General features: G+C 36.7%; 1 protein-coding gene across 9 annotated transcripts in view; it reads right to left on the bottom strand.

Annotated features, from left to right (window-relative positions):
* LOC117402985 (ADP-ribose glycohydrolase MACROD1-like) overlaps nt 1-24,123 on the bottom strand; it is a 921,538-nt gene extending 897,415 nt beyond the window's left edge. For 2 of the 9 annotated variants that reach the window (XM_059024412.1, XM_059024413.1), the window contains exons 1-3: nt 23,224-24,121; nt 17,766-17,870; nt 15,768-15,878 (exon numbers count right to left, since the gene is read on the bottom strand). In XM_059024412.1, coding sequence (XP_058880395.1) covers nt 15,768-15,878; nt 17,766-17,870; nt 23,224-23,260 — 253 coding nt within the window. In that variant the 5' untranslated portion in view covers nt 23,261-24,121. Of the gene's footprint in view, nt 1-15,767; nt 15,879-17,765; nt 17,871-23,223 lie in introns of all 9 variants that reach the window. The other 7 variants (XM_059024415.1, XM_034004767.3, XM_059024414.1 and 4 more) reach the window with 6 other exon arrangements.
* Nucleotides 24,124-25,484: the final 1,361 nt, after the last annotated feature.

The raw sequence follows: 25,484 nt of genomic DNA, 5'->3' as shown, positions 1-25,484 counted from the left end.
GTTATGTTTTTTTGCGGGGGGGGGTTCTTTGTTTTATTTTTTTGTTTGTTTTTAAATCGCTCTTCCTGCAGTGATTTAGAGCAGTTGTGTGCAAAGTGGGGGGGCGCGGAGAGTCAGTGGCGGGGGGGCAGTTCTGTAAAAAAATTATTATTATTATTATTTATTTCTTAGCTGACGCCCTTATCCAGGGCGACTTACAATTGTTACAAGATATCACATTATTTTTACATACAATTACCCATTTATACAGTTGGGTTTTTTTACTGGCGCAATCTAGGTAAAGTACCTTGCTCAAGGGTACAGCAGCAGTGTCCCAACCGGGGATTGAACCCATGACCCTCCGGTCAAGAGTCCAGAGCCCTAACCACTACTCCACACTGCACAACTAAAAACAGTACATACATTTGGTTTTGTTGTAAAATACTTTTACAAACAAAACGGCACATTTGCCAAAACAAACAAACAAACAAAACAGACACGGAACAAAACAAGTATCATGCTGGTGTAAAACCAGCACGGGTAGCAATTGTTTTCTATAGGACTCTCTTCATCTCACAACATACATTTCTCGTTCCGCCTCTGAACACAGTAACCCCGTTCAGCCAAAGCTGCAGGTTTTTATACATGTGACTTGTGAATAAATTAATCATCTGGAGATGGTCACATTCTGCACGAGTTTAGCATGTATGGGGAATCTTTACCCCATCCATGCAACAATGTTCAAACACAAGACTTCTCCCTCACAGGTTTGGAGGGAGATTTACAACCAAAACTCATTGTATTTCTGTCACAATCACGTATGTATTTTTTCCTACATTTACACAAAAAAGTCCAGATTTAGTTGAATACATAAATGTTACATAAATGTTAACAAACACATTCTTAAAAGTCATAGAGTGTAAGGCAGCTCTGCAGCAATGCCAAATCAAAAACATCAATAAGGCTATTCCTTTGCCGACCGAGGATGGGAGCTCCCAGGGGGCGGTGCACAATTGACCGAGCGCCACCCAGGGGGAGGGAGGGTTAGGTCAGGCCAGGGTGTCCTCGGCTCACCGCGCACCAGCGACCCCTGTAGTCTGGCCGAGCGCCTGCGGACTTGCCTGTAAGCTGCCCAGAGCTGCGTTGTCCTCTGACGCAGTAACTCTGAGTGGCTGCATGGTTACTCTGCAGTGTGTAAAAAAAAGCGGTTGGCTGATGGCACACGCTTCGGAGGACAGCGTGTGCTCATCTTCACCACTCCAGAGTCAGCGTGGTGGTGGTAGCAGTGAGCTGAGCTAAACAATCAAACCCCAGTGCACTAGATGGACATTTTGAAAAGAGCTTTGAAACAGACTTTACAGTTATAGGTGTAAAAAGTTGCCAGGATATTAACAATGAAAAGAAAAATGATGGGTACATTATTTAAACAGTTGTAGCAACATGTGGGGACGTATCACGCTATATTTTTAAGAACCCCACTACTTACTCTAAGTTATCATTTAGGCTATTGAAATACCCATATTTTTTTTTAATGCAGTCATTTTTTAATAGCAACAGAGACCTGATAAAAAAAGCTTTACCATTTGGTTAGTCCCTTCTTGTTATGTCAAAAGCCCTGAACCGCAGTTAATAAAATAAAAAAGGGGCTATAAGACAAGATAATTCCTTTTATTTATTTTGTTATTTACATTTTTTTTTCACCTTGCAGTTCAGGGCTTCCGTTGACAGCAAAGGCCTCCTCTGTGGGTTCTATTGCTTAATAAGGGCCCCAATAAAAACAAGATGTCTAGCACTATATATGGTTACTATTCCAACCAACCTCTTTAGGGAGGTAAAGGTACAGTATAGCCACAACCACGTCATACATAGATTCCATTATTATTTGTTTATTTAGCAGATGCCTTTATCCAAGGCGACTTACAGAGACTAGGGTGTGTGAACTATGCATCAGCTGCAGAGCCACTTACAATTACGTCTCACCCGAAAGACAGAGCACAAGGAGGTTAAGTGACTTGCTCAGGGTCACACAATGAGTCAGTGGCGGAGGTGGGATTTGAAACGGGGACCTCCAAGCCCTTTTCTTTAACCACTGGACCACACAGCCTCCTATGTGTGCTTGTGACTGTGGAATAACCGACTGGATTTTTGATCCTATATATTTATATTCCTGAAGGAAATACTGATCAATCATCCCTCCATGCACCCGGAAGGATGCATCCGGACAAGGTGTCATTTCAAATATAATTTTTCTTATAATGGGGTGTTTATCTGAGCAATCTCCATCAGGTCTTTTATAGTGTTAGTGCTCCACTGTTTATACACATACAAATACACCAGCTATATCAAATGATTATGCCAATTTTTTTTTTTTTTTACTGTACATAGAGTTTTTAAAAACGTTTTACATTTTATTACACGAATATCCTTATTTTACCACAATAAGAAATCAGAAGCTTTGTATTTTTATACAATACCATGTAATACACTTATTAAAAAAAGGAATTATCAGTGCTTGTTTTTGTTTAAGAAAGTACAGCGCTACATCAAAAAATAGTGAAATATTGAAAACTTGGATTAGTAAAGTATAGAACATGTACAAATTAATATAAACATGGTCTAACTGTGAACTAACCAAATTTGTGAACTACAGATTTGTGAAATATTGAGAGGCGCACTGTATCTATTATTTCTAGTAGCTAATGAAGAGATCCGTCATGTTAATAAATACATTGTTGACACTATTTTATGGATGAAATCAGGTTTAACCCTAATTTAAAATATCCCATTGGGTGGACAGCAGAGTTCAATTCCATTTTATACAATTCCAATTCCATTTCCAATCCCACTTCCCTTTTATACAATTCCAATTCCTATTCAGTTTTACGGCATAGTCTTTAATGAGGTTTATGCCGTAGGCTTTATCAGGTTACCTGACAAGTTCATTAAGTTGTATACAGTATTTGTTTGCTCAACAAAGCCTTTGTTGTAAAATGACTGGAATAGGCATGTGAACTGATTAAAAGGGAATTGGGATTAGAAATGGAAATGGAACTGAAAAAATGGAATTGACTCCCACTCTGGTGGATAGAAATTGGGCTACATGGTGTGTAACCCTAAGAATCAGGGTTTGTAAGTAACACTTATTTTTTTATTATTTTGAATCTGGCATTCAGCAGAACCTAATTATACAGTTCTAATCTTTTGTTCATGACTACATTGCTTTTTTTCTTCCAAATGCAGCTCTTTTGGGATTTTATAAAACTTGGGTATATGACTGTTTTGCTTTTGATCAGAACATCCTAACTTAATCATAGCTACATTTACCATCAATCTATTTTGCGCAAAGCTGAATCAAACTACCACTTAACCTATGCCTTTAGGCAATGGTTCATGTGCATCTGTTTATGTGTGCTCTTGTGTATGAATGATCTCCAGATATTTATTATTCTAAAGGGTCTGTAATAAAAATAAAGCTACATTGTCATAATGCTATTTTAATATTATCAGAATGTGATCAGTCAACACAAATGTCAATATAAAATGTATGTCGAATAAAATATATTGTTTAGGACAACTTCTGTGTCTGGGAAAGTGCAATGAACATGGTTAATTACACTTAATCACAGTACTGTATATGTTTATGTTTATTATTATTATTATTATTATTATTATTATTATTAATTCAACAAATTAAGTAAAACATTTCTCTACATCCAATGAAGACTTCCATTATGAATAAACCATCTTTAAAAAAAAAAGTAATAAACACAAACTTGTAGTCATACCACATCACATTTTGATCTTGTCAGTGAAATATTGGCACATAAAGAGATCAATTTCCTGTGGGGAAAGGTATTCATCACCATGCTCCAAGCTTTTATTCCACATGGTATTGACGGTCTAGGAAATACACCTTTTTATTCTACCTGGGGGAAATCAGCCTTTTGAATCCACAAAATCAGGAAATTGACACCAGTATGTTTTTTTGTTAATCACAACTGAATATTGAATCCTACTGGATCTTAGCACTCTGCAAACACCTTCAAATAACAAACAACTAAGGCATTTTAAATTAACTTTCCTTCAAACACGTTACAACTTCAAACGTGTTGCCAGATATACTGTCTTGTATCTTGAACATAATTTTGTATTTTTCAATAAAGTCATAATTTATGCTATCATGATATTTAACCCATAACTTCAAAATGCGAAATCAAAATTCTAAGATAAAACTTATAAGAAGCTCAGTCAAGTAAACAAATGTTACAGGTAGTGCCTTCTTAGTTTATCTTTATACTTTCCATATTACTATATTTTAAGATTGTTGTGAAATGTACAGTTTGCGGCAGTTTAAACTCTAAACAAAGGTTTTATAAAAAAGGTTCAAACATAGCTGTATGTGGCGCAGGTCCATAACACAGAATGCATTATAATATTCACTAATCAAGGTAGCCTAATTCGTTCTAGTTCTTCAAACCGAGAATTTCTTTTTGGAGCTGTTATGTGCATTAAAATGAAGGCATGGGCAAGGGTATAATATAAAGTGGCAAGGTACAACTGAGGAAATGTATTACTGCAAATGCAAAAGCGATTACATGCTGGCTACGCTGAAATACCATCAACCTAAACACCAGCATGCAGTACAAATAGAATCAAATCACATTTGTCATTGCAATTAGCCCACAAGTGTTTTGAACTTTGTTCATATGGTTTATTATTACAAAAAAGGTTTCTTCAAAACACAACCTAATAACTACAAAAGCATTTATAGTACACCAGACACAAATGAAAATGGTCTTAAAAACACAAAAACTGACAAATCCTTTTTTCCCCTCGAACATTACAGCGTTATTGACTGAAATAAATGGGGCATGTAAAGCCAGAGTGTAGCTAGAGATAATTTGTTATGAACATTACAGAAACCAATTACAAGTGGCTGCTGTAATTTCCCTTCCTGTCATTAACTTTAATCAGCATGCCACAACTTCCCAAGTAATAGATCAAGCTGTCTTAAGATACTCATTCAAAATCTTATACAAAAAAACCCCACCAACATAAAGTTATAAGTGAGCCTTTTATTAATTCTTAAGTGGCTCAACTACTAGTAATTGAATGTAATAACCCATTTTAATTGGTTCATGAAAAAATAATGTACTGTATATAGAAATGTTAGTCATTCTGTCAGGGTTTTGTCCAACTGATTATACATTGTATTTGCAGTAAAATCTCTTAATGTGATCCTGTACTGTATGTATATCTTCTTTCTGATCAAATGGCTGAACAGAAATGTGAATACAGTTGATTTAAATTAGCTAGTTATTCTACTATACACATTATGTATGTTATATAAGCTACACTATTTATTGAACCCCCTAAATATAAAGAGGTCGGCACCTCTTTTTGAAAAAGCTTTGCTGTGCATGAATGCCTTCAAGAATAAATTTATTATAATATATCGGATTCTGCCGAGTCAACACCCCGGTTTAAACGATCGTCCCATCCCAAATTTAAGCTGAAAGTCATTAATTTCTGGTTTTTAATCGTATATATCTCGGCTCACAAGAAGAAAAAAAAACTGCCTAGAAGTAGCTGCTGTGGTCATTGAATGATACAGGGTTCGGGTTAGGGTTATCTTCGGTTCAGATAACGAAGATGGGGAGTTCGGCGGTTTCGGATCAGCTGATCGACGCCACAGTCTGATTACAGTTTCCTGTTACGCTACAATCCATATTTTGGATTCTTTTTTCTAATTTTTTATTTTTTTAGACACTGCAAGAGCTTGTAACTTTTTTTTGTACTGAACATTTTAATGCTATAGTGCTAGTTTGGATGTTAATGTATCATTTCGTGTTGTGTTTCACATTGGGCACTGTAATTTCTTACTTGCAGAGATTATGTAAAGCCCTTTATTTTAGTGGACTGGAAATTTCACGTTTATATATTTTTTAAATACAACTACTTTTATTTTAGCGTTTTTCACCTACAAATGTGTTTTTTTTATAATGTGGGTTTGTACTCAATGTTTGTTTTGTGAAAAGATTTCAAATGACAAAACAGTTGACATACTGCAGCAGCTTTGAATTGTATTTCACCAGTCATGAAATATGTTAATTGCAATTCTTGATTCTATCGTGACTGTGTGTTGTGCTCTACCTTTGAATTTTAAGCTTGCCTAATTGTAAACGTTTACAATCTACCAATGTTAAAAATACTCCCTCTGCAACAATGCACGTAATTCCACCCCTGCCCAAGTCAACGCTCCCTACACACTTTTGCCTTCATGACAACTTTACACCACCTGGGTGACGCGGCAGAATACGGTATATTATACTGTATATACAGTGGTTTGCAGAAGTATTCACCCCCCTGCAAAGTTTTCACATTTTGTTGGCACCTGAGCATACTCCACGACGCTTTCAAATTGCACTTTACATGTAGAATCTACCCAAACTACTCCACATTGATAAAGTAAAAAAAAAAATGCATATAGAATATAAATAACTAAGATTTACAGAGAAAAACAGATTAATCTCAGTTGTGTAAGTATTCAACCCCTTTGCTACTGCAGCCCTAAATCAGCTCAGGTGCAAATGATTTGTTTGAAAGGTCACAAAATTAGTGAAATGGTTTCAGCCTGTGTGTACTCAAAGTGGTTTAACTTGTAGCTAATTTCCCTCAGGTATATAAAGACTTTCAAGCTGCAACTCACATAGTGATCCAACAAAGCAATCATGAAGACCAAGGAGCTTTCGAAACAAGTCAGGGATAAAGTGGTAGAGAGGCACAGAGCAGGAGAAGGGTACAAGAAAATTTCAAAGGCGCTGATTATCCCTCTCAGCACAGTGAAGTCCATCATTAAGAAGTGGAAGTTGCATCATACCACCCAGACACTATCCAGATCAGGTCGCCCTCCCAAAATGAGCAGCCGGGCAAGCAGGAAACTGGTTCGGGATGTCACTCTGAAGCCAACAATGACCTTGAGAGATCTGCAAAGTTCTGTGTCTGAGATGGGAGTCAGTGTTCACAAATCAACAATAAGCCGGTCCCTACACAAAGCTGGCCTGTATGGACGGGTGGCAAGAAAGAAGCCATTACTCAAAAAGCCTCATCTTAAAGCATGTATGGAGTTTGCAAAAAAGCATGTAGATGATACTGCAGACATGTGGAAAAAGGTTTTGTGGTCAGACGAGAGAAAAATTGAACTTTTTGGTTCAATTCGGTAAATTCCAAGCATTATGTCTGGCGCAAGCCCAACACTGCACATCACCCAGTCAACACCATCCTAACTGTCAAGCATGGTGGTGGCAGCATCATGTTATGAGGATGTTTCTCTTCAGCAGCGATTACCCCAGTACTGTACCTTGGCTATTTAATCCCTGTATGCAGTGTCGGGTGTACAGTTTGAAAAAACAGCACTGTCTGCAACAGCAAGCATGGCTGAAGAGAAAAAAGTGAAACGCATCAGCACGAAAATTCAGTGTGTAAATAAAATGTCTTCGTTAGATGCTATATATATATATATATATATATATATATACACACACACACACACACACACACACACACACACACACATACATATACACAGTCAGCACTCATATCTAACCCTATAAAATATTTACTTCAGTGACAGTTAAACAAGCATGACGCATATCTGATTATTTCATCTGATTTGACGTGTATGTAGGTGAGCACGTTGTAACCTGCCCCCTACCACCCAAACAACCCCCTGCCTGCACACACACACACACACACACATTTCGTACGGAAAGAAAAAATATGACTTGGGTTTGAGGAACTGTACAGGGAGAAGTATATTGTAGCGCGTATTTGTCTTATCTTTGGCACTGCTGCCGCTTTATTTCCAATGTCTCGAATGTTTAACTATCTGAAGACGGTCCTCCTGTTAGTTTCGTTTTTCATCCAGAGGGGTATTTCGTTGATTCTTTCATTGAAATTTGTTAGCATTGGGGGAATAACACAGCAGTAAAAGACAAACAGTTTTTTCAGGGAATACAATGTCAAAATTGCATAGCTGAAAGGACTGTGTTTTAAAATAAGTAGGCTTCCATTTATTATTTGTTTATTTAGCAGACGCCTTTATCCAATCCAATTTAGATGTATTGTAATTGGTTTACTTGGTACTGTTCTATATTTTCAACAGAAGTAGTATTTTAATTCAGAACGATACGATTCTGAAAATATCACTTGCCAAGAGACGACACGTGGACTGTAATACAGTACATACTTTTAAATCCGGTACGTATTGTAGCAGTATGTAAAATTCCCCATTAATGACCCAACAGCCAAATTAAATCATTCTTGTTTATACACGTATTGTATTGTAATTGTAAATATGGTAGGCAAGCAATTACCAGTGCCACTGGTCCTGTATAACTCATCCTTGTATGTAGCATACACCTATGTACTGTATAAGACATTTTAGAATGTGAATTTACTGTAATGTGCAGCTGAGGGCAACACACACTTTGATCCTGCCTTCAATTAACTATTTGTATTCAATCTTAAGCCCCTTTCGCACACACATGCCACTACTGAGCAGTCTCAGAGACATTAAAAAAATGTATTTAAAATACCCACACACAGCACGTAATTGCGCAGTCTCTACCTAAAAATGTTCAATGCAGCAACATGACAAAAACATAAATTTAACAAATGTTATTTATGAAGCTATAATGAAAATCTTTTTTATGTATTGAGAAACCAACTAGTCATGCATAACATTTACTGTAGTATGTAATATGTACCATCCCTGCAGGCTACCAACAAATAATGCAACAAGCGAATGTGTTATATCCTAAATTTATGTTACTACATCTTGTCAGTTCAAATCTCGTCAAGTCTATCATACCATAAAATGACAGGTTTTTATTTTTTTAAAGTAGATGGTTAACTGAATTATAATCATAATGTGTGGTACAGACTAGGGTGTATTTTATTACATGCATCTACATTTATGATACAGACCGATTTAAAATGTTTTCATTAAAAGCAATAATAAAAGAAAGACCCTTGTTCTTGCATACCACTCTCTTCACCACACTGCCCCCCCTATCTCCAATCCCTCGTATCTCCCTACACCCCTACTTGCCCTCTCTTCTCCACTACTGGTCATGCCTTCCCTCCACTCTCCATACTGTATTTAAATATTAATCTTGCCCTGTAACACCTATAAGTCGCCTTGGAAAAAGGGGTCTGCCAAATAAAATACATTCATTTTTTTTTTTTTTAATTAAGCTTTCACTGTTTTACCATGTGCTAATGCAGAAGACATTCAGAACTATATACAGAAATGTGATCAGTAGAATTTGGGGGGTATTTGAGTTTTAAATGCTCAAACTACTTCGGGAATTAAATTAAATCCAAAAAGAAAGCCCTCTTAAAATTCAGCCAGGTCTATATAATGCTGCATTGCTGGTCATGCTTCTGAATTATTTTCGTACAGTATAATGCATATAGCGAGATGTAAATTCTGTGTGATAAATTAAGCTGCCAAACACAATGGATTAGCGATCAGTGAAATTACCCGATAAGCTGTCAAATCGCATCTGGATTCAAATTCATCCTCTCCCCACCTGTTCATTAACCACCTAGCTCACAGCAACCCCACTGATGGATTGAGGCGTAAACATTCTATTTGTGTGAGGAGCTGAATCCAGTCCAGTCAACAGTTATTTACTAGCATTACCCATTCATTTACACTGCACTCACACAATGTCATTCACACTGGTGCATTCTCACCTATCAACTGAGAAAGCAAGGAGGGAAAAAAAGGGGAAAAATAGATACATGTAAAATAAATGTATTCCTGAGCTATTCTGTATTTGCCCTCTCAAAAACGACTTCTTGTTAGCACTGCAATAAGCTTTTTGTTTTTCAAATTCTTTGTTACAGCATATAAATTGTGTAAAACATAGCTTGAGGATTTTGAATGATTAGAAGGACTTTTTACAAGCTGAAAAGGGGACCCCAAGCAGCATTATACAGTCTCACTTATAATGTAATCTTTTATAGCACATAATTACAACTCAGTGTGATCGTGGCAGGTCTGCAAGTCAATCTCATTAAAAGGCAAAACACATATAATACAGCCTATTACCTATGGCTCCTACTGTTTGATAATGAAGGAGTAGTGCATGTTTTATTCAACACAGCACTGCATTTCAGCGATCAGCCTCCCTACATTTGGGCAATGGCTCACACTTTCAAGAGTTGTTGGTTTCTCCAGTAAAACACATTTCAAAAATGTATTTCCATGTCGGAGTCTACAGTAACTGGCCCAGGGCAATGCACCAGTAATTGAATGTTTTGGAGCTTTAATAGAGCATGGAGGTACTGTTGTGCTAAATGTAAAAATCTTTAAATACTCAGTAACTTACTCTGGAAGAAGCAAAGATTGTTTTAGTATGCATTAAGGTATCTACTTCAACTGATGCAAAACATTGACAATTACTTTCAACAGCAAATACTGATCAAGCTGCCTTTTAACAGTGCACTAGAATAATGTTGTCTTTTGACGTCTGACATAAAATGAATGGAAGCTGTTGGTGGATATAGGTTACTCTAACTCAGTGGTTCTTAACCTTTACTGCAGTCTGCACCCCTTTGGTTCTCAAAATATGTTCTAGCACCCCTTATCAAAAATCATTGAAGTAGGTCAGTTCTTTAATCCTAAGATACATCATAACTATAGAATGAAAGAGATAGACTTATATATTTATTTTAATTTTGCAGTAAAATTAAGAATACATGAAAAATTACACACTTTTTTTAGAATTATGTATTTATTTTAATTTCGCAGTAAAATCAAGAATACATGAAAAATTGCACACTTTTTTTAAGTTTACCGGCTCAGTGACTCTTCTGCTGTTGGGGGGCCTATACACTTTTAAATGCATATTAAATATATGTAAAATAGTTTTATGTTATTACTCACCACAAATAACAGGACAGTAGGCACACAAAAATACACAAGTACTACCCAGAGATGTTGCAGAGTTTTGCTGTGGAAGTAAACTGTAACCGACGAGCTAACAGTTAGCGGCTAACTGAATTCAAACAAAGCCGCGGCGCTGCCACATCATCATCTGCGTATGCGTCAAGAAATACCCCACAACGTGGCGGTGCACTGTATTTTGTAGCAAGATAATTTCACTACAATTAGATTAAAAACTTGAAAATAAATTTATTGTTTGTATATTACAGTAATCGTTAACAAATGTATAATGTTAATAAATACATAGGTTTGATGAAACAAAGTAGTTGTACTTGCGTGCCTGTGCTTAATTTGTGTTTTCGATGATTTACCTTCTAAAAAAATCTGGCATGTCACGCATCTACAGAAAGGGCATCTCGCATCCCCAGGGGGTGCGTGCACCCCAGATTAAGGACCACTGCTCTAGCTGGTGTTCAGAAAACCTTTTACTGTTGCTTCAGGGAATATAAAATGGTGAGGTAAATCCCTGAGTCCTGTACAAAACATCGATAAATGCTAATTTATACATCTGCATGCATCTTTGTGTTTGATGCATGCCAAAGCATTCTCAGACTTCCACAAGCAAAATCATGTATAGTAGACAACGCTTTCTGTTAATGCTGTTCCTGTAGTGTTCTTCGTGAGAAATCTGCACCAAGGACTTGAGTGAAATTGAGAAGCAAGTGAGATGGTGTGACCCGGATGGCTTGTTGGTAACATCAGACCAGGAAGAGAGACACAGTATTGGGGTATGAAGCGCTGATGCGCTAATTTATTATAAATAAAAAGGTTGAAACAAACACAAAATACTTTTACAAACAAAATGGCACATTTGCCAAAACAAACAAACAAACAAAACAGACACGGAACAAAACAAGTATCATGCTGGTGTAAAACCAGCACAGGTAGCAATTGTTTTCTATAGGACTCTCTTCATCTCACGACAGACATTTCTCGTTCCGCCTCTGAACACAGTAACCCCGTTCAGCCAAAGCTGCAGGTTTTTATACATGTGACTCTCCAGATTAGTAATAAATTAGCATGTATGGGGAATCTTTACCCCATCCATGCAACAATGTTCAAACACAAGACCTTTAAATAATAATACAACAAATACAAAATAACACAAAACATAAAGTACGCACAGGGGCTGGGAGTACCCCATCACAGATGGCGAGAAAAATGATGTGTATACATACTACTGTATTTGCCACTCCAAGTAAAAAAGAAAAGAAAGCGCTTTCTCCAAGATACAAATGCACAATGTATAGAAACAACTTTGTCCCATGTACAAGAAAACAACTTCCCTGGTGTTAAGTGACTTGTTTTACTTGGAGTACTGCTTTATTGTTACAGATGTATTACACACTTTCTAATACATAGTACTATGTGTAAATTATCTAACTGTTGATACTATTTTATTCCCAAATAGAAATGGGAGTTTTTTTGAACAAAAACAAAGCATTCTTGGAGGCACAATGTTAGAAGAATGGCATATATATATATATATATATATATATATATATATATATATATATATATATAATTGAATGATTTGTAAACATCTGTATTATTAGTGGCAAGAAGTTTGAACATAAAGATATGGTACTCTAGCATGACAAATTTCAATCCGTGAGATATTGATTTTTTTTTTCTTCTTCTTTTTGGAATTATACAGGCATGACTTACAGGTTGCAATACATAAAACTGCTGAAAATACATAATAAGGAAAACAAGTGATCGACATGCTGAACTCTATGGAACTATGGAACCACACTTCCCTACCTCCAAAGAAATGTCCAACCCAGCACAAATGAATTGAGTCAATTGCTGCAGAGTAAAGTTTTAAATATTTTTGTCGAGTAATGAATTACTTTGTTTAAAACTCCAAACATGGACATAGGTTAAAAACCTGTAGCAGTGAAACAGGTCAGTTTATTATTATTATTATTTATTTCTTAGCAGACGCCCTTATCCAGGGCGACTTACAATTGTTACAACATATCACATTATACATTATTTCACATTATACAGATATCACATTATTTTTTACATACAATTACCCATTTATACAGTTGGGTTTTTACTGGAGCAATCTAGGTAAAGTACCTTGCTCAAGGGTACAACAGCAGTGTCCCCCACTGGGGATTGAACCCACAACCCTCCGGTCAAGAGTCCAGAGCCCTAACCACTACTCTACACTGCTGCCAGTTTAATGGACAACACCTGCAATGCAACTTTAATGATGACTAGAAAATGGATCAGAGATTTCCTTTAACTTGATTGGTCAATATGAGGCCCCTAATCTCTAGTAAAGGTTATCAAATATCATCTTTCAAACTATGTTTAATCTCTGTTCCAAATTAATACATGAATACAGTGTGCTTGATGAAAGAAAAGCTCTATTTCTTTCAATGCAGAATGTTGTCTATTAAGGCAGACTAAAGTCTGATTCCTGTTGTCCTATACGTTCAACCTATCTATTTATATTTAGTATAGCAAATAAAGTTAAAAAAAAAAAAAAGTGAGAATAGTATTAGCTGTCAGCAGCAATACAGGATAGAGTTGTGGAAATCAAACAACTAGATTCAGACTGATTACTTTCAGCAACTTTATTTCAGCATATCATAGTAAAAACAAACAGATCACAAAACATGTTCGCCTTTGCGGATGAGGTGCCTGAACTGATGTTTTTTTTGTATCAAGTTATTATTTAGGATATTGGAAATACGCACAATGCAACATCGTCCACGGCTGGTAATTTAAGCATTGATACAGCATACAACCCTGAGATTAACAATCTCAATATAGAAAAAATAGAGGAACTCAATTTGAATATGGTAAAGGCCTCAGAATTAACCATTTCAGCTGGGATAAATGCCTGACAGCTATCGCTACCAGACCAAACGTGGAATTCTGAGCAAACCGCATGACTCATGGAACAAATATTTAGGAAAATGTTTGTATTCATTAGCAACTAAAACTAGTGCTGCATTAAGTCATAAAATCATAAAATGGCTTTACAGTCTTTGGCTCGGGACATTTAACTGCACAAGATGGGCCTTACCAGATGGTAAAGCCCTCTTCTTTGGGTTCTATTGTTTAAGTAATGTACTAAACTGTTAAAATATATAACAACATGTATGAGATCTAAAAAAATAAATGTGTTTAAGAGTAAAAAGGATGTCTGCCTTTTTGTTTTTTTCCCCACACACAAACAGATGTTTAGGCAATGTAATACTAGAAGACAGTTCTAACATTTCAATGTTTTTGAATGAGTTTAAAAATGTTAATAATACTGTAACAAACAACCAAGAAGGCTGTTCTCAACACTGTAATACCCATTTTGCACACAAGAGGGCATGCAAACGACATACAATCATGAAAACTAAAACACTTTGTTACAGATACTGTAGAAAAACAGTGTTTAAAAGAGTATTTCCAAAACTACTAGTAAAAATAAATTACCAAATCAAGCATGAAAATTAATTGTTTATGGATAACAACTGAAATTAAAATATACTGTAAATGTAAATACAAAATAAGATATAATAAATATGTGTGGTTTAGTTTGAACAAAACCATAACAGTAATATCAGAAGATTTTACTTTAGCAAATTAGATATCGAGTTGTCTCTATTCCTAATGCAAACGATCCAGAAACCTACCAGCCTACTATGTAGACAAGCACCTTAAAAGAGGATTAATGTAATTCCATAATCCAACAAGATTAAAATATGCAAATGCTAAGAATTAGACTTGGGGATTTAAAGATCCCCGTTCTGTTAAAATTAATCGAAAGGGGGCACACTTGGGGTCCCCAAGTGGCTCATCTGGTAGAAGCGCAGCCATGTGGTGCGCAGGGTGTCATACAGCGCAGGTTCGCGTCCTGGCTGAGCGAAGTAGGCCATTCTTCGCTAGGGAATCTGAAGGGAGCATCGCATTGGCTCTGGTGCTCCTGTGGGTTATGAAGACAAAACCAGCTGGGACTGTTTCATTTCACTGCGCTACAGCAAACCCTGCTGGCCAGGCGCCCAGTGAGCTCAGAGCGGACACCTGCAGGGCTAGCCTTTGTCCTCCAGAGGTCGGTAGCTCGCTGACATCCGCTCTCGAGTTCCTGGCTTGGTCGTGGGATCTGAGGACACCCACTGAACTGTCAGGTTTTCTGAGCCGTGTGGGGAATTGTTGCTGTGAGTCGAAAAACAATTGGGCATTCCAAATTGGGAGAAAATCGGGGGTAAAATAATAATTGGACACGCTAAATAAAATAAAAATGAAAAAAGGAGGACACACTAGAAAAAGGTAGATAAATTAATCAAAGGTTCGAGCCCCATGCAGGCAACTAGTTCAGAACAGAAAGTGTTTCCATATGCACTCCTCAGGCACCCATGTCATACTGTGCTTTTACATCACTTACACAAAAAGCAGCAATTTGTTTTCTTTCTATTTTTAAAACCTCACAACATGTCAGCTTGCAATGCTGTTTATTCCCGAGACAATGTGTTACTAAATTATTTCCAGTAGGCCACAGATAGAGCCTAATTTACAAGGTTTTTGATAGACGTTTTAAGATCCAGGTGCACTATTATAGTCAAGAGAGTCTCTGCTGCACTTTACATCTCATTTTAGTAAAATACACATCACACAGTGTTTCAGAAAAAGGGTGGATGCATCTGGCAAAAGTGTCGTTGGTGGGCTAATTTGGAAAAACATGTGTAATACATCATATTTGATGTACTGTATAATACTTTTCTACCACTGTAACACCAACCAAATGTGAAAAATCACTTACCAGCATTCACTATGGCATCAAGCTCAAGGACAGTGATGTCACCTTTGTAAAGAGATACCTTGTCACTCAAACTAGTTGTCTGCACTGAAGAGTCTTCCACATCATCTTTATCTGTCAAAAAAAGTCAAATACAGGTGTTGACCAAATGTATCATTCATAACTAAGGCCCTGTGAAAATCGCGGAAATTTTCTTTAAAATTCACGGCCGTGTCACGGGTAAAGTATTGTATTTCACGGAATGTGCACTGAAATATGTTATAAATTATGTGTATAGATTTTTTTTTTTTTTTTTTTAAACAGCAATTATAGAGATAAATGCATCAAAATTAGCATCAAAGTTACTCAAGCACTTTACAATAGCTTGTGAAACGGTGTTGTAATTAACAGCCTGTAGGTAAAGTGTATCTGCAAGGACAGCTTTCAGTTCTCGTACGTCAGGTGCATGTTCACCATTTAGGTCTTGCAAAACAAATAAAACGTGTAACCCATACTGACCTTGTGCATCAGTCGACTCGTCAGTGTGACCACTGACAAGCAACCAGACTTTTTTTAACCAATTCCATAATCTCCTGCTTGTGATAGTCGGCAACTTTAGGTAAGTATCACGTCTCAGCTGGGCTGATGAAGGAATCACTCCACCATTTGCTACACTTGTCTGAAGAATTTCCGTAACTTTTGGTTGTCCAATTTTTCAAGAGGGATATTTGCGCAAACAAACCCCTCCGTCAGGTCAAAATTTAATAAGTGGACTTTTGGAATATGGAAGTCACTGTTTTTTGTTTCTTTGCAAGTAAACCAGTTGCAGTACTGCTCTGGATTTCCGCCTTTCTCTTTCGGTGAATCTAAATGCCTGTCAACAGATGAGTTTTGGTAGTGATCTACAGTAACGTTGCAGGACATACAGATGAGCTTACCTCCATCGCTGTGTACAACTTCTGCTGGATACTGCTTTATGTGATCTGCTGCAGACACATTTTTAGCATTTTTAGACATCCATTTTCTTGTTTAAAGTGTGTAGTATTTTAATTTCCTGCTTAGATTGCATATAGTCACATAATCACTGCACAGAACTGTGTGCATGGCGAATATTACACGCAGGCACGTAGCAGAGCTGTACAGTTTTGTTAATGTAATTTTTTTTGTTGTTGTTGTATGAAATACAAATAATTATGATTTTTTAAAATTTCTTAAGAATATTGTAAAAATCACGGTATTGGGCTAATTTCACGATTTCCGCACAGCCCGTGAAATCGCGATTTTCACAGGGCCTTGTTGGGCAAGTCTAAGGTCTTTAATTCTAAATTCAACTTGATCGATTTAAAAAAATAAATAAATAAATAACATTTTACAGCATTCTTGTTTGTTTGTGTTTCCAATATAAAAATGTACTTCATTTTAATATGCAGTACACAAATTTATTAGGTAGGCAGAAAATATTCGCATACACATTAAACCAAAAGTAACTAGTCATTAAAGGGACTGAACATTTCTGGCTGATTTAGACAGGTGCCTCTGTTTTGTATCTGGGTGTACTGAATCGTAAGAGTGATCCTACTTTTTAAAGTAGATATGAATCAATATTGGAATAAAGAGTTCAATGTTTTCATTAAAATAGGACTATGGAGAGTTCCACAGAGATGTGAGCATTCTAAGTCAAATGTTGTCAGACCCAGTGTGGAGTAGTGGTTAGGCCTCTGGACTCTTGACTGGAGGGTTGTGGGTTCAATCCCAGGTGTGGGACACTGCTGCTGTACCCTTGAGCAAGGTACTTTACCTAGATTGCTCCAGTAAAAACCCAGCTGTATAAATGGGTAATTGTATGTAAAAATAATGTGATATCTTGTAACAATTGTCGCCCTGGATAAGGGTGTCTGCTAAGAAATTAATAATAATAATAATAATAATAATAATAATAATAATAATAGCTGAACTAATTTAAACACTGTTTTATACTGTTTGGAAAAGACAAGTTCCTCTTATCAAAAAAATAACACTTACATTTACTTTTTTCCTGTTGCTTCCAACTTGGAATTTTCTCCAGTGGAACATACTTTTCGCCATACTCTTTACGCCTTTCTTCAAGCCCCAATGCTAATAAGCGCTCTAAAAAAAATAAATAATAATAATACAAATAAAAATCTAAACATTAAAGCACAGTATAACAAGTTCAAGTAATGCATTCCACAAAAACAACTGCTTTTAAATTGTTATTATTTGTTTATTTAGCAGACGCCTCTATCCAAGGCGACTTACGGAGACCAGGGTGTGTGAACTATGCATCAGCTGCAGAGTCACTTACAACTACGTCTCACCCGAAAGACGGAGCACAAGGAGGTTAAGTGACTTGCTCAGGGTCACACAATGAGTCAGTGGCTGAGGTGGGATTTGAACCAGGGACCTCCTGGTTACAAGCCCTTTTCTTTAACCACTGGATCACAAAGAATATGAATAACTGATATGACATAAGCTGAAGAATATTTTTCCCCTCTTGTATGGTATACCAAGTCAGACTACCAACTGTGAAGTCAGTACTTCCTCTCAGTCATAGTGGATTTAAAATATCCAGCATTTTATATATGCATTTTAGTAGACTATTCATTCAAATACCAACTTTAAGAGGGCAGAATGTAGGGGTGCAACAGTTAATCGATGCATCAATTATTGATCATCTGTCAAACTTCGATTACATATTGGTGAATCGATGCATCAAATTAGAACCCAGTTTGAAGTCTCCTGTTACCGGTCTGCATTAAAACCTTGAGTGTGTGAGTGCGCTTCTTTTAGTGCTAGTACGGTAGATTACTGCGTTGCTAGGATACACACTGTAGGCTTCATTTGCGCTGGACAAGCCAAATCAGAAGTAGGCCTATTGTATTCACGTTTTCTTGATTTAAAAATTAAGGCAATACGTTTTTTTTTGTTTTGTTTTTTAAAGCTATGAAATCTACCGATTACCATCTTTTGTTTAAAAGCATGTTGTGTTTGTATTATATAGCAAAATTATATAAAAAGAAGCAGAATTTAGTACGATAGTTAAATTAGTCAGGATTTGTGAGATTAATTTAAATGTGTTTTATTATTATTATAATCTTAAAGGAACACGCTGACGCACGCATATTCTTTTCAGTTGTTAAAAACTCAAGACCTTTGTATTTTTTTTTAACTGTGTTTTTTGTGTTTTAACTTTAATGTAAATTGTGTCTTTTTGTTTAACTATTATACACAACAGTGTTTTTAGTTACTGGATCTTATGTTAAAAAAAACGAATGTTTGTTCATTATTTTGAAAAATAAAAAGGCAGTGCATCGTTTATCTTTGATAAATCACAGTGTTGAAGGCAGGAGCGCTGCCTACATTAAAACACTGCTCACAATGCTGCCAGTTGTATCACTGTCCTTTTTGTAAACCGTCTACATATAAGCCAAGGGACCAATATAGCGTAAGGGGTACTTGGAGGTTTATCTTAAACAGGCAGTACAGTATGAAGGTTTGTTTCATGTTTAAAGTTTTTTTTTAAAATTTATTTTGTATTATTATTTTTATGTAATATCATTTTTTAATGCTTTCACTTTAGATGGAAAATAAGTAAAGTTGTAATCTCCATTGTGCTAAATAGACATATTAATCTGTAAAGTTAATCTTTTTTATTGTTCAAGTACCTTGCAACAACTGGAAGTACATAAAATAACTTATTAATCAATCTTATCATTCAAACAGGTGTAAACTGGAAGATTTTCACAAGGGAATGCATTCAGGAGTACCGCACAGAGTTCCACATCACAGAGTGCGGATATCGCGGGACCCTGTAAAAAGACTTCCCCCCCGGGATGATGTGAGAAATGAACAGCAGGGAGTTTTGAGGGGTTTCTATAGTCACGTGGAACACCTTGGCTTCTGTCCAACAGATGATGTCACTGTCACTATACAGTCCGATCAATCAGGGTGAACTTAGGACACTATTTCACAAGGACACTATTTTTCATGTTACCGGGGTACTGTCTGTCTTTTAATTTTCGATGAGAGGGTGTTTTTTTTATTTTTTATTTTGAAATTTATATAAAATGTTCAATACAGTTTTCCACTTTAAAATTACCTTGTTTAATTTCCTTGTTTGTTAATAGAATGTTTTAAACTGCTACAGATTGTGCTCAACAACCTGACCTTCCAGTCCTTATCAACAAACTTAAATACTGTTAAATAATAAAAGTAGCTTGCCATGAGTCAAAATAATCAATTGCAGGATCTGCTTCTGGGGAGCCCCTGGTCTGGTGCATTGATGGAAGAGTCCTCAGGATCATGTTCTTCAAAGGATCAATACAGTTTTATAATATTTTCTGCACCCACACATACCTGGGGTCTACTACTTCAATCCTCATTGGCCGAGCCATCTCATTTAATCTTTTTTTTGTTTTGCTTTGTTTTTCTACTAATGATTTAATTGAGTACATTTCATTATGGAAATAATTTATTATACTAAGCCTTCAGGAGTTGAAAATATACAAAAATATCTGCAAGGATTGTAAGTCTATGGCACTTGGAAATTTGTGTGTATATCACCTACATATAAATGTTCCTCATTTTATAATTTTTTCAGTTACAGGGGTAAGTTCTTACTGGGGCATGTTCATATAGTGTTGATATTATAAAATACATAAATACATATGATGCTCGGCATACTACCAGATAATCAGACCTTCCCAGAGCAAGATCATGTACTAATATATAGTACTATCAACATGCCCCCTGTAACAACTAGCCCCGGTCTCCCCTAATAAAATGGCGGAAAGATTTTAAAAAAATATAAATTAAATATAATTTACTCAGTCAACTAAATGTACAAAGACCAAAAGTTCCAGTTCTAACTTTGGAGTTGCGATAAAAATGACACTTCTTGGAAAATAATTAAGGGGAAAAAAGTTTATTTAACATTACAATGTTGAGGGGCTCCCGAGTGGCGCATCTGGTAAAGGCACTCCGAGTGGAGTACAGGATGCGCCCTATAGCCTGGAGGTCGCTGGTTCGAGTCCAGGCTATTCTATTACCAACCATAGACGGGAGCTCCCAGGGGGCGGCACACAAACTGGCCGAGCGCCGCCCGGGTGGGGGGAAGCTTAGGTCGGCCAGGGTATCCTCGGCTCACCGCACACCAGCAACCCCTGTAGTCTAGCCAGACGCCTGTGGGCTTTTCTGTAAGCTGCGTTGTCCTCCGACGCTGTAGCTCTCAGGTGACTGCACGGTGAGTCTGCAGTGTGAAAAAAAGCAGTTGGCTGACGGCACACACTTCGGAGGACAGCGTGTGTTCGTCTTCACCGCTCCTGAATCAGCACGGGGGTGGTAGCGGTGAGCCAAGCCTAAAAATAATTGGAAATGCCAAATTGGGAGAAAATAATAAAATAATTGGCGAATACTAAATTTAAAAAAAAAAAAAAAAAAACATTACAATGTTGATTCAAAATTAGCCTACAAAAATATATTTCCATTTGGGTGAATGAGATTAATATAGTATAAAAAATGTGTGTGTTTGAAACTACCCATGGAATTATTTATTTGTTTTATTGTTTACTTCCCTGTTTATTGTACTTTCATCTCCCCACACTGATGTTAATTTTCCTTACAAAAATGATCATCTGATTAGGAATTATGGATTCATTTTTGTAAGGGAAATGCACTGCAGCATCCAAATGATTTTCCTAAATAACACCTGAAAAAAATGCAAGCCTGCTGTTGAGCTTTAAATTTATTTAGTTTTATTAAAACACAGTAATCTTTCCCAGCACTGGATAAATAATTGTTAAAATACTACAGAAATGTGTGTTTTTTTTATTTATTTATGTATTTAAAATTTAGAAACAATAAATTTACATGGCATTTTACTGGAGTGCAGTATGTTATAATGATTAAATTACTGCTTAGGCCTATATGTCAAACGAATGTAATGTTAATTGGAGTTTAATGACACTAATGTTTGCTCATAAAGCCCTACAGTAACGGAATCTTAGGAAAAACAGTTAGGCTATGTTCTAGGGTGAAAAAAAATATGCCTGGCTACTTATGTTTATGTGCAGTCTGAAAAGGCAAGTCATGTTTCTGTATCCTCCATTTGTTTCTTCAAATTTAATGTAGTAAAAAGACCAAACTGATACTATATTGTTTTATACAGTTCAGCCCATTAATTTCCACAAATTGCAGACCTGAATGTTCATTACTGCTGTTCATCTGAAAAATATGTAAAAGACACTAGTTCAGTTTGATTAGAACTGTGAGCATTTACAATTCCCACTAACCAGTTTCAAGTAAAACTTTTGAATAAGGTGTTGAAAGTTCATATATTCATGACTGTTCTTTTTTCATGAACTGTATAGTTACAGTTTAACTTGATTTTAAATTGGTAGCATACTGTATGTAAGAACCTTACTACTGAAGAGCATACAGTGCCAGAATTGCCTAAACATTGGTAATGAACTAAATATTAAAAAGTTATAATTGATAAAGCTGCTCCTGTATGCCTATTTAACTCATAGAGCGACAAAGCTTCAATAACGTTACAGTTACAGTTTAGTCTGTTGAATTGTATACTAAATAGTTAAGGTGAAGGTGTGTCATATGCTTGTTAATGTGTCATAAGGCAAATGACTGATTTATGATCTTGCAGTTTTTTGAGAAAGGGATTTCTGTTACTTCCCAAAAAGTGTGTTTGCAAAGTGTGTTTCACTGGTGGAACAAGGGGCTTTACTATGAGGTTTTATATACAGTGACTGCATGTGTGTGTGTGTGTGTGTGTGTGTTTGTGTGTGTTTTTAATTCAGCATACAGTAGTGCTGATTAATGCTTAATTAAAAGTATCTGATTTGTATTAAAATCTGCAGCTCAACTGGTTTATTTTTTGGATTTCAATCGTTAAAGTTATAACTCCAAGCAACACAATCCCACGTGTACTAAATATGAGACTATAAATACATACACTTTTTATTGTATAAATACATATACTTTTTATTGTATGTTTATATTACGCTGGCAACGACAGGCGCACAGCAAGCAAAGTCTGTGCATTCAGTTATAAGTGGAAATACACCGGTAATTCACACAGGTACAATTCAATTACGACCGATAGGACGACTCGTGTTACAACAGTTGAACTTAAAAGAATAAATGGCCTAGTAGATGGATCCTAAACAGACAGCCTCGATCTAACCAGCAGAACACCAGCACGCACGACTACTGTATCAGTTTGTACAGATGTGCAAAAAAAAAAAAAAAAAAGAGAGAAACGATGCTACAACGTTAACAGCAGCAGTGGGGTTGTACTGGTTACTACAATGCATATAGAAACAGTGTTCACACAACGCATGCATACAACTGCAATGCCAGTAATAGCTGTATCACCTTTAGATGCATATGCAGTAAAGTAATGTAATAGTCAGTACTGCCATGTACAAAATAAAAACAATAGGCTTACCTTTTTCCACCCTCCAGTCCTTTTTCTTTTTGTTCATGTTACCGTGATGTTTGGACTTGGAAGTAGAGTTTTTTGTGTTTGTCAGCCCCAGACTCACTGCGAGTGTGATAGGAAACTCATAGAAACTTAAACCGCTCCAGAACAACAGACGTCTTACCTGAGAGGCTGTCAAAATTGCCAGGACCCCAAACCTCCCAACCTAACCTGATAAAGTCCTGCAAAAGATCCGCCTTCTCTGTTGTCTGGTTGGGAGGCGTTGACGAGAAAGTGAAATACTGATTGGGTTTTTTTTGCTGGCAGTCAAACATAGGGCACAAAGCGTGAAAGCGGTTAGGTTGATCTTATCTTCGCTCGTTCCTTAGCAAGTCTTGAGCGATTATGCAGCCTGCATCAGCAGCGTAGTGTGGTACTATACAAAAACAATACAGGCAGCAGTGTGAGTGCATTGCAGGGGATAATGTTATAACAAGTGTTCGCATGACAGGGGTTTGTCAACCCACTCACTGGCGAACAATGCAGCTTTTTTGTTATCTTTACGATGTCTGCATTGCTCAGTTAAAATACGTCTCAGTTTTACGGCAGCCGTATATGGGGTTTCAATAGGAAATTAGATAGAACTAGTGCTATAAACTGCGTTCTGTTATGTTCTTGCGTTTATTTATGTTGTTTAAATATTTTCACTTGAGTATGTGTGTGCTCGGCCTAACAGTTTGTTGCACATTGTTAATATGCTACAGTAGCGCCGATTGTTTAATAAAGATATTACATTATAACAAAAATAATTGACTGCAGTCCACCTATGTACTCTGGCAATGGGGGCACTGCACATGTTGTTGTGGTTGTTTTTATCTAAAACGACAGAGCGTCGCGATGATTTTATTTATTTATTTATTTATTTATTTATTTATTTAGATTTCTGGCGTACATAATAGGTTACATTGTACTTAGTCTAGTAGTAGTTATGACGCATTGTATCCAATGGACCCTAATCATCTTTACACGTTTTTAAATTATTTTTGAAAATAAAAGATATAAATAAAGCACTTCATTAAATCCCTTTCAACATACGTCACTCTTTGGTCTTTTGGTTGACTAATTCTACTAACTAAAACTTAAGTGTCTGCGTGTCTTTGAAGAGAAGGGGAGTGCAGGGAAGATATATTGCTGATTAACGAATCCACAGTTAGTGTACGAATCCACACAAAAAAAATAAAAAAAATTGATTCGTTAGAAACCACAGTGAGTGAACCATTCAACAGAAAGGCAAATACCATTTTATTCTAGCATCATTTCAACAATTAATTAATTAGCATTACACATTTCAAACGTACCACTTAGAAAAGGGCTTGCGATTTCAAATTGTTGTAATACAATTATACATTAACAATGTAAAACTTTTTTTTTGCACACTCAACAACAAAGATGGGTTTACACAGCCCAGGTGAAAAACTACTAGAATAATCACCATTAATTAATATTGTGGCGAACCTCAGTTCCCGCAGGCAGGCGCATCACACAGGGCGAGACAATCAACACAGACGGAGGGTGGGCGCGAACCCGGGACCTCTCACACTAAAGCATAGCGCCGGTGTACCGCTGTTCAAAAAAGACAGCTCCTTAACAAGGAGCGTATATCGAGCTCATGTCTGTGTGTGATTACGTCACCCAACAGCCTTGCTGCTGCCTTCCCCCGTGCACGCTACACTCTCCCCTGCTAGCCTCAAATCCGCCCCGGACTTGCTCACCAGGCTACAGTCCGATAAGTGCATGCCGAGGTACCTGCATCCCACCCTGACACCAATGTAGCCAACCTCAGTTTCCACAGGCAGGCGCATCACACAGGGCGAGGCATTCCACACACAGGCGGAGGCGGGCGCGAACCCGGGACCTCGCACTAAAGCATAACGCCGGTGTACCGCTGACAAAATAGCCTGCTCCTTAACAGTTTGGTGTTTCCCGTTCTGGTAAGTTGCTGCACCATTTTGTTAAATAATGTGCATGTGTTGTATATTGCTGCTGCATTTTGTAATGTTTGTAGGGGTGTTGTGTTAATTTAGTTTGATAGTTAGTTTATTAACATTAGTTTGTCTGTTACGTCATTATTATAGTTTATTAACATACACTTGCATATTGCTTTTCTTTTACTTACTCAGTTAATTTCATATGTTGATGCACGTGCGTCAGGAATACATATTTATTTATTGATTGATTCATATTGTGTCTGGTGGCTAACTCCGTCTTAGAGAACACTTCGGCTATAA

Source organism: Acipenser ruthenus, chromosome 5, assembly GCF_902713425.1.
Source record: "Acipenser ruthenus chromosome 5, fAciRut3.2 maternal haplotype, whole genome shotgun sequence".
NCBI lineage: Eukaryota > Metazoa > Chordata > Actinopteri > Acipenseriformes > Acipenseridae > Acipenser > Acipenser ruthenus.
This window is presented reverse-complemented; position numbering and strand designations above follow the sequence as displayed.